Source organism: Anastrepha ludens, chromosome 2, assembly GCF_028408465.1.
Source record: "Anastrepha ludens isolate Willacy chromosome 2, idAnaLude1.1, whole genome shotgun sequence".
NCBI classification, from domain to species: Eukaryota; Metazoa; Arthropoda; class Insecta; order Diptera; family Tephritidae; genus Anastrepha; species Anastrepha ludens.
Genome location: NC_071498.1, coordinates 145989203 through 146007451, shown reverse-complemented (window position 1 = coordinate 146007451; position 18249 = coordinate 145989203). Strand labels below are relative to the sequence as shown.

The 18249-nt window shown below is 40.2% G+C and overlaps 1 protein-coding gene across 2 annotated transcripts in view; it reads left to right on the top strand.

The window, feature by feature from the left end:
* Window positions 1-18249, top strand: part of LOC128855493 (adenomatous polyposis coli protein) — a 45184-nt gene that overhangs the window by 15342 nt on the left and 11593 nt on the right. For both annotated transcript variants that reach the window (XM_054090442.1, XM_054090443.1), the window contains exon 2: window positions 14136-18245. In XM_054090442.1, coding sequence (XP_053946417.1) covers window positions 14249-18245 — 3997 coding nt within the window. In that variant the 5' untranslated portion in view covers window positions 14136-14248. The remainder of the gene's footprint in view (window positions 1-14135; window positions 18246-18249) is intronic.

Here is an 18249-nt window from a genome sequence, read left to right as displayed (position 1 = left end):
TGTAAGTTAAAAGATATTTCGCCAAATGTTTCCCGCGCGCACGCTTAACGATGTCAATGCTTTATTTTAATTTTTTTTTTTTGTAGTAAAATATTCGATGGCATTTAGACATAATTACGGATTTATCTCGCCAATTTCTCACCGCGTGCTATCTGGTTTAAGTTTTTTTTATTCCATTATTATACCACTTGGGAACATAGGGCTTCAACAAAACATTTAAATCTTATTCTGTTAACCGCTGTTCTCTTTACGATATCCCACGTTTGGTTAACCGGGTCGTCTGTGTACTTTAGGGGTCCATTCCAATGCTGTTCTGCAAATGCTTTCCCTGTCCTTTCTGAGAGTGTGCCCGATCCATCGCCATTTATGACCACTTATCACCTTTTGGATTAGATTTTGCTCGGTGATCTGCCATAATAAGTCCGTATTTCGGATAGTGTTCGGCCAAAAAAACTTTACATATTATCCGAAGGCATTTATTTGTGAAGCTTTGTAGTTTAAGTATAGAGCCTCAGACCAGACATTCACAATACGCCAAGTCTTGGAAAAGACCCTTGACGAAAACATATTCGCAATACGGCAAGAACCGATTTTAAAGCTGCATTCGTCAGCACGAAGAGGATTTGCCATTATGCCTCCACAAAACTAATACGGCTATGCAAAATGACGTTGCTCAATACCAGCAGCGCCATCAAAATTTAGAAGGACTTCTCGGAGCCGTTTGATACCAAACGAGGTTTCAGACAGGATGACTCGTTGTCGTGTAACTTCTTTAACCTGATGCTGGAAAAGATCGTGCGAGTCGCGGAACTTAACCGCTCAGCCACAATTTTTTATAAGAGCGTACAATTTTTGGCGTTTGCCGATTTTTATTGACATCATCGCGGAAGATTTCTAGACCCTTGCACATTGGCGACGGCAAGTATCGAAGGCGATGAAACAATGAGCTGTACAAGCATTATGACGATATAGACATAGTGCAACGAATAAATATCCAGCGGCTACCTTGACTGGGTCATGTCGTCCGAATGGATACAAACGCCCGGCTCTGAAAATATTCGATGCGGTACCAGCTGGTGGTAGCAAAGGAAGCGGAACGCCGCGTCTGCGTTGGAAAGATCAGGTAGAGAACGAATTGGCTTCACCTGAAGTGTGGCCCCGTTTAGCATGAAGAAAAAATAACTAGCGCGCTTTGTTAAACTCGGCCAAAATCGCGTAAACGGTTATCGCTCCATAAAAGAAGAATAATTCTTTCTGATTTATTTTATATAAACTCTATTTTTTTCAGATGAACCCACAGAAAATAATCCAAATAGCTTCAACACATAGCGCAATTATTCATCCTGGGAATTAATTTTTCAACAGACTTGTATTTTCGTTGGATGTGTGGCAAGTCGTATCGTCTTGTTGAAACCACGTATCGGCAATATCCATACCATCAACAATAAGTTGAACAAACATTGTTAAGATATCCTGGTATTACAATTCGTTGACGGCTAGCGTTACATTTTCCACCTCTTGATCATCAATGATTTGCGCAACGGCAGGGATATTTCAAATTGAACACCTAGGACGACGCTGCACTGGCGTTTTTATATTATAACTTGCACTCATTACCATTACCGTTAGTTTCCATAGTAAAGGTCTATTGAATCAGGCGTGGTGCAGTACAGGTTTAGAAAAAGAAAATGGGTTCGCGAAATAAATTTGAACAGAATAGAAGCCTGATGACTGAGAAGCAACACCAAAGAATATTTCATTAATATAAGGTTGTCAAAAAAGTCTTGCGGTATTTCCGCAAGCTTGTCTTTGCAAGCGCGTAGTTCTAGTTGTATTCGTCGCATCGGTTCACGCTAGAGCGTTTTGGAAAGCTCTTTTCACGTACTAACACGTGTTTGATTAATTGTTGTTTGCTTTTAGTCGTTCATGCGTTATAGCGTCGCAAACATGGAGCAAAATAAAGAGAAAATACGGCATATTTTGCAGTACTACTACGATAAAGGCAAAAATGCATCTCATGCTGCCAATAAAATTTGTGCAGTTTATGGACCCGATACAGTTTCCATTTCCACCGCACAACGATGGTTTCAACGTTTTCGTTCTGGTGCAGAGGTGATCGAAGATGCGCCACGGTCCGAAAGGCCTGTCGTCGAAAATTGCGATAAAATCGCTGAATTGATCGAAAGAGACCGGCATAGTAGCAGCCGTAGCATCGGCCAAGAGCAGGGCATGAGGTCACTTACGACAACGTGAAGCGCAAACGGTCGTGGTCGAAAAGCTGTGAAGCTGCCCAGACGGTGACCAAGCCTGGATTGACGGCCAGGAAGGTTCTTCTGTGTGTTTGGTGGGATTGGCAGGGAATCATCCACTATGAGCTGCTCCCCTATGGCCAAACGCTCAATTCGGACCTGTACTGCCAACAACTGGACCGCTTGAATGCAGCATTCATGCAGAAGAGGCCATCTTTGATCAACAGAGGCCGAATTGTCTTCCATCAGGACAACGCCAGGCCACACACATCTTTGGTGACGCGCCAGAAGCTCCGGGAGCTCGGATGGGAGGTTCTTTTGCATCCACCGTATAGTCCGGATTTCACACCAAGTGATTACCACCTATTTCTGTCCATGGCGAACGAGCTTGGTAGTCGGAAGTTGTCCACAAGAGAGTCCTGTGAAAATTGGCTCTCCGAGTTTTTTGACAATAGGGAAGCGAGCTTCTATAAGAGGGGCATTATGAAGTTGGCATCTCGTTGGGAACTCTTGTGGTAGAACTCTAGCGCTAAATTGCAACTCTGCCCGATATAACTGTTTATACCTGTCAACTAGACAGGCTGCGATATAGCTTTGTACCGCGCCAGTAGTACCGTTTCTGCTTGAATGCGCTCACAGGCCGCCATGGTAGCTGATATCACATATCATACGGGATTATACCACCCTATACCGTACCGCACCTGTTTAAGCAGGCCTTAATGCAAAAATGCAAATTCAACGTAGAATCTCTCTTGCCAACAAGTGCTACTTTGGACTAAGTAGGCAACTGAGCAGTAAAGTCCTCTCTCGACGAACAAAACTAACACTCTACAAGACTCTCATCATGCCCGTCCTAACGTATGGCGCAGAAGCGTGGACGATGACAACATCCGATGAAGCGACGCTTGGAGTGTTCGAGAGAAAGATTCTGCGTAAGATTTTTGGACCTTTGCACGTTGGCAATGGCGAATATCGCAGACGATGGAACGATGAGCTGTATGAGCTTTACGACGACATAGACATAGCGCAGCGAATAAAGATCCAGCGGCTACGTTGGCTGGGTCATGTCGTTCGAATGGATACAAACGCTCCGGCTTTGAAAGTATTCGATGCAGTACCAGCTGGTGGTAGCAGAGGAAGGGGGCGGCCTCCTCTGCGTTGGAAAGATCAGGTGGAGAAGGACTTGGCTTCACTTGGTGTGTCCAACTGGTGCCGGTTAGCACAAGAAAGAAACGACTGGCGCGCTTTGCTAAACTCGGCCAAAATCGCGTAAGCGGTTATAGCGCCAATTAAGAAGAAGAAGAAGAGAATGCAAAAATGTTTCTTTACTAAACTTGAAATGTTCACAACTAAATACACATTTTTCATAGTGGATTTTAATTCTTTATACAGTTCTCGAGTGAATTTCAGCTCATTTAGAGATTTGTTGATTTTCTAATTACGTCTGTCAAAAAATACCCCATCAAACTGTGACAAATGTTCAGGTTTATCCTTCCGACAGTAATGTACAGAAAGGCCTCACCAAACTTCAAACAAAGCGTCCGATAACTTGTTGAGTGACAACACGAGCAGTTTTTAAAAATACAGTTTCGAGATAAATGAGTTTAAATTTTGCGGTACAGGAGCGCGCGGACCGCTCTCTACATAGTTAATGGGCTATAGAAGCTATAATATTATATTAGAAATTTCCGCATGAAAATTTCACAGTATATTCTTAAGATACTATACTTTCGAAATATCGAAATCGATTTTTTTGAAAATTTTACACGGAATTCCGCCCTTAACTGTGGTGAAAAGAAAATTTTGAGGGGGAAATTAGGCTACCACGTCACTTCGGAGATTCGGCGGCCGAATTCTCCACGATCATTTCCCACATATTCACACACTCGTGCAATCAATCGTGCAGATAGCAACGAAGTGTCATTGGTTGATTCTTTTGGTATATCTACAATACAATCTCAGTTTTTTCAGTAAACACATCTCAAGTGACGTCAGCCCATCAACTGAGTGTGTCAAATTCGCCCAGAGCCGAGTAACGGTCTGTTCAAAAGCATACCTCTAAAAATCTTTTCACCATGAGAACTCGAAATACCCTGTATATATATAATATATATATGTGTGTGTGTGTATGTGTGCTTGCGTTTAACGGTAGCAGCAAAAACGCGCTACTGCTGCACTCGGCGTGTGGCAGTAAAAAGAAACACAGCATCGGCTTTGGCAACGGCGTGCGCCACAATTCCAATCACTTGAGACGATTAAATTTTTCTTGCAACAATTCATTGTGTCCGTCTGCTACATTGCATTGAGTTGTGAAAAAACATAAAGAATAAATAAAATTTGTCGAAGAATAAATAATGTGCCAAGTGTGATAAGTGAAATTTTACAATCCGACAGTTTATTATTTATTATCCGATATCTGCGCTTTTTACTTCTTTCACTCGAATGTAATTTTGTTCCAATTTAATGCGGAGATTTCGAAAAACTCAGAAAGCACAAAATGTATGTATGTAAATACTTGCCTAGTCTTCTAGCAACTGCGTAGACGTTTTCAATGTAAATTTTGTAATGCGAGTGGGCGCCTAAACATATTTTTCAGTGCATTTGTGATGGCATCGTAAAATATCAATATAACTAAAAATAATTGAATTACACTAGTCTCCAGTGATTTGCAACTACCGACAAAAAATATATGTTTTTCTGCAGAAAATCAATTACTTATTATTATACTTCCTATGAAGGAGGTAAAAATTACAGGCATTTACGTTTTTTGAAAGTTTTATGGTTATAAAATTTATAATTCATGATATTAAAAAAATATTCAAAATCCGAAAAGATTAAATTAATTGGTAAATTAGTTGTGACTATTAAGGGTCTAGAACCACTTAGGACCAGTTGCTCTTAAAATCTATCCTTCTATCTATTCACATCCTTTTAAAATCGATTTGCTCCTTCAATGTTTTCTGAATCGCCTGCTTGGTGTATTTCGTCGAGAAATGTTCACCAACGAAGGGAAGTGCATTCCTAAAGTGTAACGTGGAAGCCCACGAAGTTTCACAGCAGCCCGAAAATCAATCCCGTACTCAAAAAATGTGTAAAAGGGAGCGAAATCTGCAGCGTGTTGCATAGTAAGTGTCTTCTTCTTCATGGCCGAACTTTTTCCCGGGCTAAAAATGGATAAAGTGCCAACATATAAAAACAACAAATGTAATAAAAAGTTGAAAAATGGGAAATATTAAGAAAAAAGTTTCAAAATTTGGATATTTGTAAAATATTTATTTGTTTTATATGAAAGTAAAACATTGATGATATATGTTTTCTTATTCAGACCAAAAATACAAATATCAGCATGGGGACAAAAGGACTCCAAAGAACTAAAATAAGTTTTTATTTATTATTATTATTATTTTTTTTTTTTGACGGACATTGGTCAATTTTGGTGTATCTAATAAAAATAAAACGGAAAAGCGTATCAAATTTGATTCATATACTGTCAGCGTGAAAAATTTCAAGCTTTTTACTCAGAATTGCGGTCTCGGGTATGCAGTTTTATTGAACATTGAATTCTGGTCAACATTTCAAACTATGAGCAAATTTTAAGTAAGCTAATATATTTTTTTATACTAAAATAAAGTGCAAGTTTCAAGTGGTTCAAAAATCTCTTTAATTTTTGACAATTTTTTCTGCTGACGGTGTTGAGTTTTTTTTTTTCAATATAAAAAATTTGGAGTAGGCGTTAAATGAAAAAAATCCACAAGCCCGCGATCGAAAAAAAAAGTTTCAAAAATCAGTACGATATTAAACCCACATGAAACTTGCACTTTACTATACCAAAATTAAATTGCATACTAATTTTTTTTTTTTTTTTTTCAAAAATTCTAAATAAAAACTTTTAAATTTTGATGAAAATTTCCCGAATTTTTGCAAATTTCCTCAATTTCGAGCCAATGTATTTCATTGAAAATTTTGATTGACCTTTGATGTATTCAGGCGCACAAATTTATTTGGCCACCATTGTCGGCACTCAATCATAAACCGTTTTCATCCGCGTTTTTCACTCATAAGCTCTGCCACGGGATAAGAAATCATTAGCATAAGTTGCAATGTTTCGGCAAAAGTTTGACTAACGTTTAAGTCATGCTGAGAGCCGTTTTCTCAATTTCTTGCTATTGTGTATCTGCTCCTTTAAACACTGTTTTTCTCTGCTGACTGTTACTCGTATAAGAAATGTTGTACTGCATGTTGTCGTGAAATGTTAACAGACAGTCGATAACATTTCTCACTATAACAGCACTGCTTATTTGGTTAATAAACATTAATTAATTTATTTAAATGAATAACAATTAAAATGATAGTTAAAATAAAAATTATAATTAATTAAACACTAGCTGCCAGGGCTTTCGGCTTAAGATGTACAGAAACGTACTTGTTTTTATAAGCTCTGTCAATTTTATTAAGTTACAAGATAATTTTCCTCATTTCGGTATGTTAGGAGTTCTAAAGCGTTAAGATTGGGAGAGAAGGCAGCGCAGCGACGCTGTTGGGTGTTCACTAGTATTAATATAACAATGCAACGTTGAGAAACGTCGTAGCGACAAAGTTATCTGCTTATATCGAAAAATTTAAAAATATATATTAGAAAGTTGAAATAAAGTTTTTTTTCGATGTTCATACGAGTATATGCACTCAAGGTGGCATGATAATTAAAAAATGTGATTTTGTTGTTGTAAATACAAGGTGGCACAAAATTAATCTTTCAATTTTATTAATAACCTTTTTAATGAATAAAAAAATTGTTATTTTAAGTGTTGAAAATCTTTATGTTGATCTCGGCTTGTCGGTTTGTATACTACAGCTGTCTAATTCACAATTGTCAAACACAATTGATGCACAACGCCATTTGCAAAAATTATAAATCTTCCGCTAAGGTGATTAATTTTGTGCCACCTTGTATAAGGGGCAGAAAATTTCAAGTGAAACCTCAAAAAAAATTTACAACATAACGTAAACAATTTTTTAATTCGATAAAATTTCATAATTAGATTTTGTTCTTGAACGTAGAAAAAATTTATGATAAAAACAAAAAAGAAAAAAAAAAATTACTTCGAAAAAATTTCATAATTAAATTTTATTCTACGTTTAAGAACAAAATTTAATTATAAAATTTTATTGAATTCAATTTTTTTTCCTAGTTTGTTTTCTACGTTAAAGAACAAAATTTAATTATAAAATTTTATCGAACTAATTTTTTTTTTCCTTGTTTTTATCATAAATTTTATCTAATATAATTTTATATTTTGTCTAATTTTACACCAAAAAATGCGGTAAAATCCCATGGAAAACATTTTTTTGTACAATTATTTGACTTGCAATTCAGCGGAAAAAGACATGCACAAAAAAATCCAAATTTTTAACCCTCAAACTCAAACACTCAATATTTCCTCCCTCCTTGGGCGTAATTTATGCTGCTTTACTAAATCTTATCAAAATCGAGGCCATGAAGCTTTTAGGCGAGTACACTTGACTTATTTTGGCCATATGCACCCCTAACACGAAAATCCTATAACTTCATAAAATACAAAGTCTTAACGAATTTTAAGATTTGATCACCAAGCTGCTCACCCACATTTCTACTCAGAAGCATAGATTGGCCTAAACGCACTTCTCTTGAAGAACAAACTCAGTTCACCAGTAGGTAACAACCAGTAGGTAACAATACAACTCGAAATTCTTCACTCTATCACAAAAAAATTACTTTAGTTTTGTTGATCAGTGATGTAAGTATCCGCTTGTGTGTAGATCTCCTTCTGCACAGCCTACGAAATTTCCCCACTCATCTGTAATAATTATACGAGTGTGCTATGCCAAGTAAATTAATATGCGTTTTAAAAGTAAAATATGTCTACTTATGCTTAGTTTTATTTTCGAGTGACGATGAGTGGCACAGTCACTCAAAAAATTATTCCTCACATATTAACAGAGAAATTAATATATTCCTATACATGCATACATACACATATCTACATGTGTATGTATTTCAATAATCGCAGCACTCGACACTGTAAGCCATTCAGATTGACGTGATCAGATAATGGTCGCAAAAAATCTAGTTCAAATTCTTCGCTAAAATGAAGAAACCATTGACGTTTCTTCATTATAATAAGTGGAAAGCATTTATAATTATTTACTAACAACAACAAAAGGCAGGAATTTATGTCAAGCAAATTCTTTTGTATTTTTTATATTTTTACAACAGTGACGAAAAGTTAATTACCGACATCAAACGTCATTTTGGTGCAATATGAGCTGGTTTAAGGGATTTCTAGCTTGTTTTATTAAGAAATTCATTTAGTTTATTGTGGCCTTAAAGTTTTTCAACTTTCTGTTTTTCTTTATGCTATAAACTTTGTACTTTCGTTTAGTGGTATATATATATACATATACATTCTGAATTATATACCTTAGGGAATTGTAATTAACAGCAGTCCAGTTACAAACTATTTTATTACAAAGTTTTTTTTTTTTTTTTCGATATGTAATTTCGAACATTGAAATGCGGACACTGAAGTAGTAATTAGAATTTTGAGATTTCGTTTAGAGTTTGAGTTTGTGCGTAAATATACATTCTGTCAAAAAAGTACCTGGAATTGTTTAATAAAACCCCAAATTAATTGTTTAATCATCAAAATTTATTTTGTCACCTTGAAAATAGGCCTCATTCGAAGCAGTATTCATATGCCAGCGATTAGTCCAATCATTAAAGCACCTTTTAAACGTGTTTGAAGAGATCTTCTTCAGCTCCTTCAGCAAATTCTCCTTAATGGCATCTTTCGGCTCAAAGCGGCGTCCGCGGTGTGGCAATTTAAGTTTTGGGGAAAAGGGAAAAGTCATAGGGGGCTAAATCTGACGAATACGGTGGTTGTTCGATGATATTTGTCGAGTTTTTGGTAAAAAAACTATTAACAATAAGAGCCTTGTGAGATGGTAAGTTATCATGGTGCAAGATCCACGAAGTTTCTTTCCACAAATTGGACCGTTTTCTACGCATATCCTCTCTGAAACTTCGCATAACTTCCAAATAATATTCTTTATTTATCGTAGAACCATTTGGAACGAATTCCGAGTGCAAAACGCCAGAATAATTAAAGAAAACGACTTTCTCTTATGACCGACTTTGACGTGTTTTTTCGTGTTTCGGCTCATGTGGATAGCGCCATTCAGCCGCCTGTTGACTAGTTTGCATGTCAAACTCATATACCCACGTCTCGTCACCTATTATGATGCGCTGGATAAACGTCGGATCCGAATTCACTTGCTCAAGCATGTCTTCTTCCGATGAATTTTTTGAAAGAAATTCAACTCTCTTGGAACGAGTCGAGCAGCCACGCGTCTCATGCTCCATTGATGGTGTAAAATGTTGCGAATTGATTCGATAGACACGCTAAGATCACGAGCTACCTCCCTCAAACTTAAATGATGGTTTTCCAGCACCATTTCCTTGACTTTGTCGACGTGTACATCCATTTGAGACGTCCACGACTTCTCGGCCCTCGGCAAGAGCCTTATATCACTCGTCGACCCGTGTTTTTGATAAAGCACACTCGCCATAGGCTTTCTTCAACATTTTCAACGATTCGGTACACGAAATCTTGTTCGAAACACAAAATTTAAGACAAATTCTTTGGTCGATTTTATCTTTGTTCTTTTTTATCCATAGAGAAAATCGCAGAGCATACCTGCGGTTGACTGATATAATTAAATGCCACAAACAAGCTAATTGTCAGATCACGCTCAAAGTCTGCAACACTAAAGAGGACAGAATGGGCCAACATTCCAGCAGAAAAAATGTAGACATATGTGTAATGCAAGTTTTTTAAATGAACAAATCCATATTTTTTTTTTGACATAGTGTATTTAACATTGCTATACAAGGGGCCTAGTTAGACGTGCAATCAAAAAGTTGATAATCAGTTTACGAGTTTTATATATTTATTCTTCAATACAACTTAATTTTCCTACCTTGTCTCCAAATAAAAAATTGGCACATGCACTTCTGCTAGATGTTTGGCCGAGCTCCTCCCCCTATTTGTGGTGTGCGTCTTGATGTTGTTCCACAAATGGAGAGACCTACAGTTTTTAGCCGACTCCGACCGGCCAATGGTTTTTTATGAAGAGAGGAGCGACCGCTATTAGAAAAAACTTTTTCTATCATTTTGCTGTTTCATGCACGGAGATTCGAACCTACGCACTCCCGAATGGTATATTAGTCATGCACGAACTCATTCGACTACGGCGGCCACCGTCATAAAGTTCCGGCATCGAAAAAAAGGATACCACCTAGGAATTATTCGCTACTGACCTCTAGGCATCACTTTTGAAAGACCCCTTATATATGCACCTAAGTGCTGTGTAATATTGTTCTTTGAAGAAGGGCCTCCCAATCGTTTTTGTACTGGGACTCCATTTTTTCGACACCGATACGCTCGTGTGGCAAGCAAAGATCAGAGCACGAATGTCGTTGTGATTGTGTAAGACCATTGGCTAGAACGGCTTCCAGTAGTTGCTAATTAAAAACAAGAAACAGTTCTTATGTACTCCACAGAATTTGCATACATATCGTGTTTCGCTCCTAACCCCATGTGTTTTACATACTAGACATATTTTTGTGGGATATTTTTTATTCTTTGTTGGCTTTATTGTCTCCAGGGTGTGTTTTTTCATGTCACCTGACAATCTACCAGGTGGTGTTGAAGTTGGACAAGTAGTTCGTGATGTTGTGGGCTGCATTTCATCAACTTTTTCAGTTAACCAGGTCCTCGCAACTGCTAATAAATATTTTTTATACACAATTTTTTTATTTATATTTATCGCTTTGTATATTTCAAAGCTCTTAAATAGTGCAATATTCATTATATAATATATAGTGCTGCCTTTTTGGTCCATTTGGTTGTTTTTCGTATGATAGACTAATATGATCTGCACAATCAACACCTTTCATGGATTTGTTGTATTCTATGATGCATAGTGGTTTCACAATATTCTCTTTGGTTTTTTTATTAGGCTTTCCGGTCGGTGATATCTACTTCAGCAGAATGAATTGTGCTTATCATTCCTATGTCTCTTTTATCTTTAAATATCAACAACAGACAGTCACCTTTTCGGCGAAACACTATGTTACCTTTTTTCACTTTTTTTATGTCAGTTTTCATATCTATCGGCAATCCTCTGTTTTCTCTTATAGTACCGCAAACTCTAGTTTTATGTTTTAATAATAATAACAGTCCAGGAAAACACACTTCTCACAAAACGAGAATTCTCGTTTCCCGACGACAACGTTTTTCTTTTGTAAACGAGAATTCTCGTTTCCCGATGCGAATGTGCTAACATAGCCGTCGTTATGGAAAAATGAACTCTCGATAAGATTTTAGACCTACTGAATTAAGATTTTACTATTTCCAAACTTTGTTCAAGGAGAAAACAGCCCTTTTCGAGAATGTATAGCCATAAACTAAATTTCCGACACATCATAAATATTATTTTAGCTGTTAATGTCCAAAAAATGTGCTAATTCCAATTCCAAAAGTTAGATAGAACACCCTGTACGTGGTTAGGTATATGTACATAAGAATATATCATTGATCTCTGTCAAAATTACACAGAGGCATAGAATATTTAATAGTTAATATTCTATAACATTTGTATTTATTTATAGCTTAATGTCTTTGTCTTGTTGAGCCCACCAATGCGATATAAACTGAAGAAGGCACGTAAATAGGTATGCGAGTACTCGTATATAGGTGTGTGAGTACCGAAGGAGCCATCAATGACACATTCATGAGCGATGAAGAGATTAGTGATTTATGTTGTGTTGTTTCAATTTGGAAAGGCTTACAGTAGATTGTGGACATATGTACGTTTATATATGTATGTACGTGTGAACCTATTCTAACAGCTAAAGCAAGGAGGGAATACCAAGAAGATTTCTAACACGTACTCGTAACAACAGCAACAACTGAAGCTCGACACTCCCGCCGAGCAGACACTCGAAGTATCATAGTTGAAGTAGTTCTTGTGCTCTACTCTGTCATTTACTAGGTTGCGCAATAAGTTTTTAGGGTAATAAGAGACGGCAGTGCTACTAGCCAGCAATTTTTTTTTTTTTTTTATATTCTCTTCATATGAACTTATGTGAAGTTTCCAAGGTTTGCTTAGGTATGGTAAAAAAAAAAATTGGAGGGGGAACTTTGGATTCTACGACGTCGACATATTATCTGTCAAATTCGCTCAGAGCTGAATAACGGTATGCTGGGTAGTACAAATCTTAAAATCTTTTCACCATGGAAAGTTTCATTTCAATCTGTCACTTCGTTCTTTGTTAACAAGCCATTTAGTATCGACGTGTCACATTATTTTCGACAGTGGAAAAAATCAAGTATCGTGCAGTGATTGAATTTTTATTTTTGGAAAGTTTAAAAGCAAAGGAAAATTATGAACGACTGTTGAAAGTGTAGAAGGACTTTTCACCATCAATTAGTAGAGTAAAAAGATGGGTTGCTGAATTCAAACGCGGTCGTTCAAGCCTTGAAGAGATCAAAAACAGCAACAACACCAGAAATCTTAGAAAAAATACAGGATATCGTACCGGAAAATCATGTAGTCACTGATAGAGATTTAGCAGAAGCCCTAGGCATATCATTGGCCAATGTAAGCAAAATTTCGGCTGAAGTACCGGGTTTCCGAAAGCTGTGTTGTACAAAGGGTCCTGCATTCGCTAACAATGGAACAACAACACATTCGAATACGACTTTCTCAGCAACATTTAGAGCGTTTTCAAGGGATAAAGTGGATTTTGTGCGTCAATTCATCACTATGGATTAGACTTGAGTCTATCACCGTGGTCCTAAATCAAAAGAGGAAGTTAACGAATGGTGTGAGCGTGGCTCTTCGGTTCCGGAAGGAGTTCTTGTCCAGAAATCGGTTAAGCGGGTGTTTTTTGGGATGCGAAAGGAAGCCTGTTTGTCGATTACTTGCAAACTAGCAAAACAATAAATTCTGATTATTATTCTAACTTTTTGGACAGGTTAAAGGAAAAAATTCGTAAAAAAAGACCCAGTTTGCAAGAGAAAATTTTTTTTTTTTTATCAGGTCAATGCACCGGGTCACAAGAGATTTTTGACATTCCCCCGACAGTCGGTTCTACGTTACCGGAACGTCCCGGATTTACTATGTATTCGGCCAAGGATTGTCATTCTAGCAGCAATCATGTATGTATAGGAAATGTTTTTGCTGCTACAACAACAACAAAGCATTTTGATATTGGCTAAAAGCAATGAAATAGAGTTCGATTCGTTGGGGCATCCACCGTATTCACCAGATTTGGCCCATAGCCACTTCCATCTGTTCCCAAACCCAAAAAAAGTCATGCGTGAAAAGCTTTTTAATCAAATGATGGGGTCATAACAGCTGTGAAAGCGCATTTTGCAGTCCTTCCAGATTTTCCCAAGTGAATTAATGTTCAGGGAGACTATACTGAATATTACACCATAAAATTGTGTTTTTTTTATCGAGCCGCAAAACTTATTGAACAACCTTGTACGTTGCTGAGCAATTTTTTCTTATCTTTTTGCCGTCTGTGTATAGCTGGCTAATGGATATGCGCAAGCTTAGTTAGAGCAGTAGAGGAGTGTATGAGCAAATGTGTATGCCTTAGAGCCCATTCGATTGAAATGAGACTAAGAATAAAAAACAAACAACTAATTGCAAAAGAAATGTAAAAACTAACGTGTGAACTCATTTAAAAATAGCCGCATCACAGCTCATTATTTTTATATATTTTTGGCCATTTACATGTCTAATGTCTACTTATAGATATTTCTGTGTGTTTTACAGTTGCCGTTGCAACGTTGGATAATATGGAAGATTAGGCTGAACTGTGCAGCCAACGCTACAGACGTGTGTGCGTGTATTTTTTTTTAACGAAATTTGGCTGCAATTGCTTAACAATGCTATCGCCGTCGCCGTCGCCGTCTGCGTCACATCGTGGCAATAAGCGCGAGCCGAAACTGAACGCTACGCCAGATTTGGATGATGACGATGATGCCAGCAGTATCATTGACGATACCGATGTGGATGTTGCAGTCGACGTGGATGTAGATGAGGTGCTGCCCACACAGAAGCCTCATTTTCTGGACGATGCCATGCCACCACCCGAAATGATTGCCGACTTTGAACGCGTGCTAACTTTTGGCGCAAAAATCGATCCCAAAACCGCGGGCACTAGTAGCGGTGAGCAATTGAAGATGGATAAGAAGTATGAACGTGACGGCGAGATTAGCGACTACGAGTTGGCAGCCAGTGGTTATACAAAGAAGGAATTCACACAGGATGACAACACATTGAATTTGCCAAGTGGTATTGGTAAGAGCGCATTTACAAAACCAAAGCATTTTTTGGACGAGAATCCCATACCACCAGACTATATGCTACTTGCGACAATCGCTGACCACGACCTACGGCGCGAGCATCGCAGTCTAGACCGTAATTTCGAAAGACAAGAAGAGCAACAGTCCGCTCTTAGTGTAGGCCAAATGTTGAAAAGCTGCAGCAACAGCAGTGGTGGTGGCCGTAAAAGTTCTTTGGATCGTGGTGGCTATGGCGGTGGTAGCGGCAGTAACAATAGTGGCAGCATGTCGAGTTCGCGTACTTCACGTGAGCGCAGCAAGGACTTAACTTCTTCGTACACATTGTCGCGTTTTCTACATAGCGCCGAAACGCCGTCGCCACCACCGGCATTACAGCGCAGCATACCGAAAGGCGGCGCCTGGGCGAGTAGCAGTGGCAGCGGTAGTTGCAGCTTCGACAGACTTTATGGCAGCTTGCCAATGGCCCATACAGGTGGCGGCGGCGACGACAAGAGCGCGCTCGGGGTTGATGACATTGTCGATGTCGACCGTCTTGGTCCGAAGGTGGAGTGTGTGTATTCGCTACTCTCGATGTTGGGCTCCAATGACCCGGCGGAAATGTCTAAGAAATTTCTTGAATTGTCGCGCACGCCAGAAACATGCAGCGCGCTACGACGTGCCGGCTGTGTGCCGCTATTAGTGCAGATGATGCATTCCGATGGCGATGATAGTGTACGCAAATGCTCTACTATGGCATTACATAACGTCGTGCACAGCCATCTGGATGAGAAGACCGCGCGACGTGAAACGAAAGTGCTACGTTTGCTCGAACAGATACTAGATTATTGTAATTTTTTGAAAACTCTGCTGCAGAGCGGTGGCGAGGCAATTGCTGATGACTCAGAACGGCATCCGTTGGCGGCTATTTCATCATTGATGAAGGTGAGCTTCGACGAGGAACACCGGCATGCTATGTGCGAGCTGGGTGCACTACAGGCAATACCGAATTTGGTGCATTTGGATCACGCTGTGCACGGACCAAAACCGGAGGATCAGTGCTGCAATTCGCTGCGACGTTACGCTCTAATGGCGCTTACAAATCTGACTTTCGGTGATGAACACAACAAGGCTTACCTTTGCAGTCAGAAAATTTTCATGGAAGCATTGGTGGCGCAGCTGGATTCGGCACCGGACGATTTGCTGCAGGTAACCGCTAGCGTATTGCGCAATCTATCATGGCGCGCCGACAGCAATATGAAGGCAGTGTTGAATGAAATCGGAACAGTGACCGCACTAGCGCGTGCGGCAATGAAAAATAAAAGTGAAAACACGCTCAAAGCAATATTGTCTGCGTTGTGGAACCTGTCGGCACATTGCAGCACCAACAAGGCGGAATTCTGTGCTGTGGATGGTGCACTCGCCTTCCTTGTTGACATGTTGACCTACGAGGGACCAAGCAAAACGTTGAAGATAATAGAAAATGCAGGCGGCATACTCCGTAACGTCTCTAGTCACATAGCTGTGCGCGAACACTATCGCCAAATACTGCGCGAGCGCAATTGTCTCTCAATACTACTGCAGCAGCTTAAGTCAGAAAGCTTAACCGTGGTGAGCAACTCTTGCGGCACTTTGTGGAATTTATCGGCACGTTGCCCGGAGGATCAGAAATTCCTATGGGATAACGGGGCCGTGCCAATGCTGCGTTCGCTTATACACTCAAAGCACGCCATGATCTCTGAGGGTAGTGCTTCGGCGCTCAAGAATCTACTCAATTTTCGACCGGCAGTGCAGAGTCAAAATCCACTTGATCCAATTGCGCGTTCAATGGGCTTGCGAAAACTGCCTACATTGAATGCGCGCAAGCAGAAAGCCTTGCAACAAGAGTTAGGCGGGAAGCAGCATGCCGAGACCTGCGACAACCTAGACATAAGCGGTAATACCGGTGTGACAAAGGAAGATGGCCAACTCCACCAACATACCACTTTGAGCGTTGTCATGCATGCGCAGCGGCAGCGTTACATAGCTGGTACGGTGCCACCAGGCACTTCGGCGAGACTCACACGCTCCGCTATGCTAACGAAGAGCGAAAGCCGCGACTCCGTCTTCTCTGCGAAATCAGATACCACCTACGAGAATTTAATGCGCTCTCATTCGGCTTCGGACGCCAATCGCAAAAAGTTGCCATACACTGCTGCAGCTGCAGCAGCCGCTTATTCGCTAGAAAATGATGTGGAAGCCACTGAGGTTGAACAGCCAATCGATTATTCGGCCAAATATTGTGAAAAAGATGCCAAAACCCCGGATGAGCGCACAACTGAGGTGCAAGGTGCAGGAAACAGCACCACTAACGTCACATATCAGGAGACTGACTTAGATCAGCCAACTGACTTCAGTTTGCGGTATGCCGAGCACCAAATTGAGTCGGATCTGGACGTGTTACCAAATGTGCGGACGGATCGTATTAACAGTGGCAGCGCAAGAGTTACCCCAGCCGATACCTTACCAGCTTCTGCACCGCCGAATTGCGGTCAGGCCGTGGTTAGTAATGGGAATGAAATACTGCTGATACTTGAGGATACCGTGAAATGCTACCAAACTGAAGACACACCCTATGTCATATCTAATGCCGCGTCGGTCACAGACTTACGACAAGCGGTCATTAAATCAGAAGCTGGCTCACAAGTAGAGGCTTCGAAAACCACAGAAAAGCCTAAAAAATACCAAAGAGTACAACAGATGCCTAGCAACACAGGCGGACAAGGAAACATCGCATACGGTTCGGGCTCTTACACACCCGAGAAGCCGATTAACTATTGTGAAGAGGGCACACCGGGTTATTTTAGCCGTTACGAGTCCCTCAGCAGTTTGGATGAGTCACCACCAACACAGCAATCGAACACTAAGGATGCCAAAGCGGTTCAAATAAAAGCTAATACGACCAATTCAACAAAAGAGAATGCCAAACCTGTTGCACGCCCCGCCGCTACACCTTTGCCGCAAGGTGTTGCCCCCGCTGCACAAACCAGCGGCAACGCTACCGCCATTAATTCAGCACAAGAGACGCCCCTAATGTTTTCGCGTCACAGCTCGATGGATTCGCTGGTGGAGGAAGGTGAAGAAGAGATTGGCGTTTGCGATGATAAAAGTTCAGTCGTTAGCGATTTCAGTCGCTTAGCCAGCGGCGTCATTTCACCTTCGGAAATACCCGACTCACCTACACAGAGCCTACCGCAATCGCCGCGTCGCAACAGCAATTCCGGCCACGTTAACAGCAGCGGTGGAAGTGGCATAGGTGGCTTTCCGCCAAGCGTTTCGCCGTTGGCACCCACGCGCGGCAGTGCAATCGGTATTGCTACTAGTGGCGCTGCTATTGGGCTACGTGGTGGCATTGCCGTGGGTGAAGACACTAAGCGGCCGCTGTGCAGCGTCTTCGAAGATGATCTAAGCACGTTCCACGTCGAGAATACGCCAGCGCAATTCTCTTGTCGTACCAGTTTAAGTAATCTGAGCATTTTGGATGATGAAATCAGCTTGCCGCCGTCCAGACAACCACCGGTGGAGGGTGATAACATTGGCCAGCAAGCCATCGTGTCAGAAGGTTT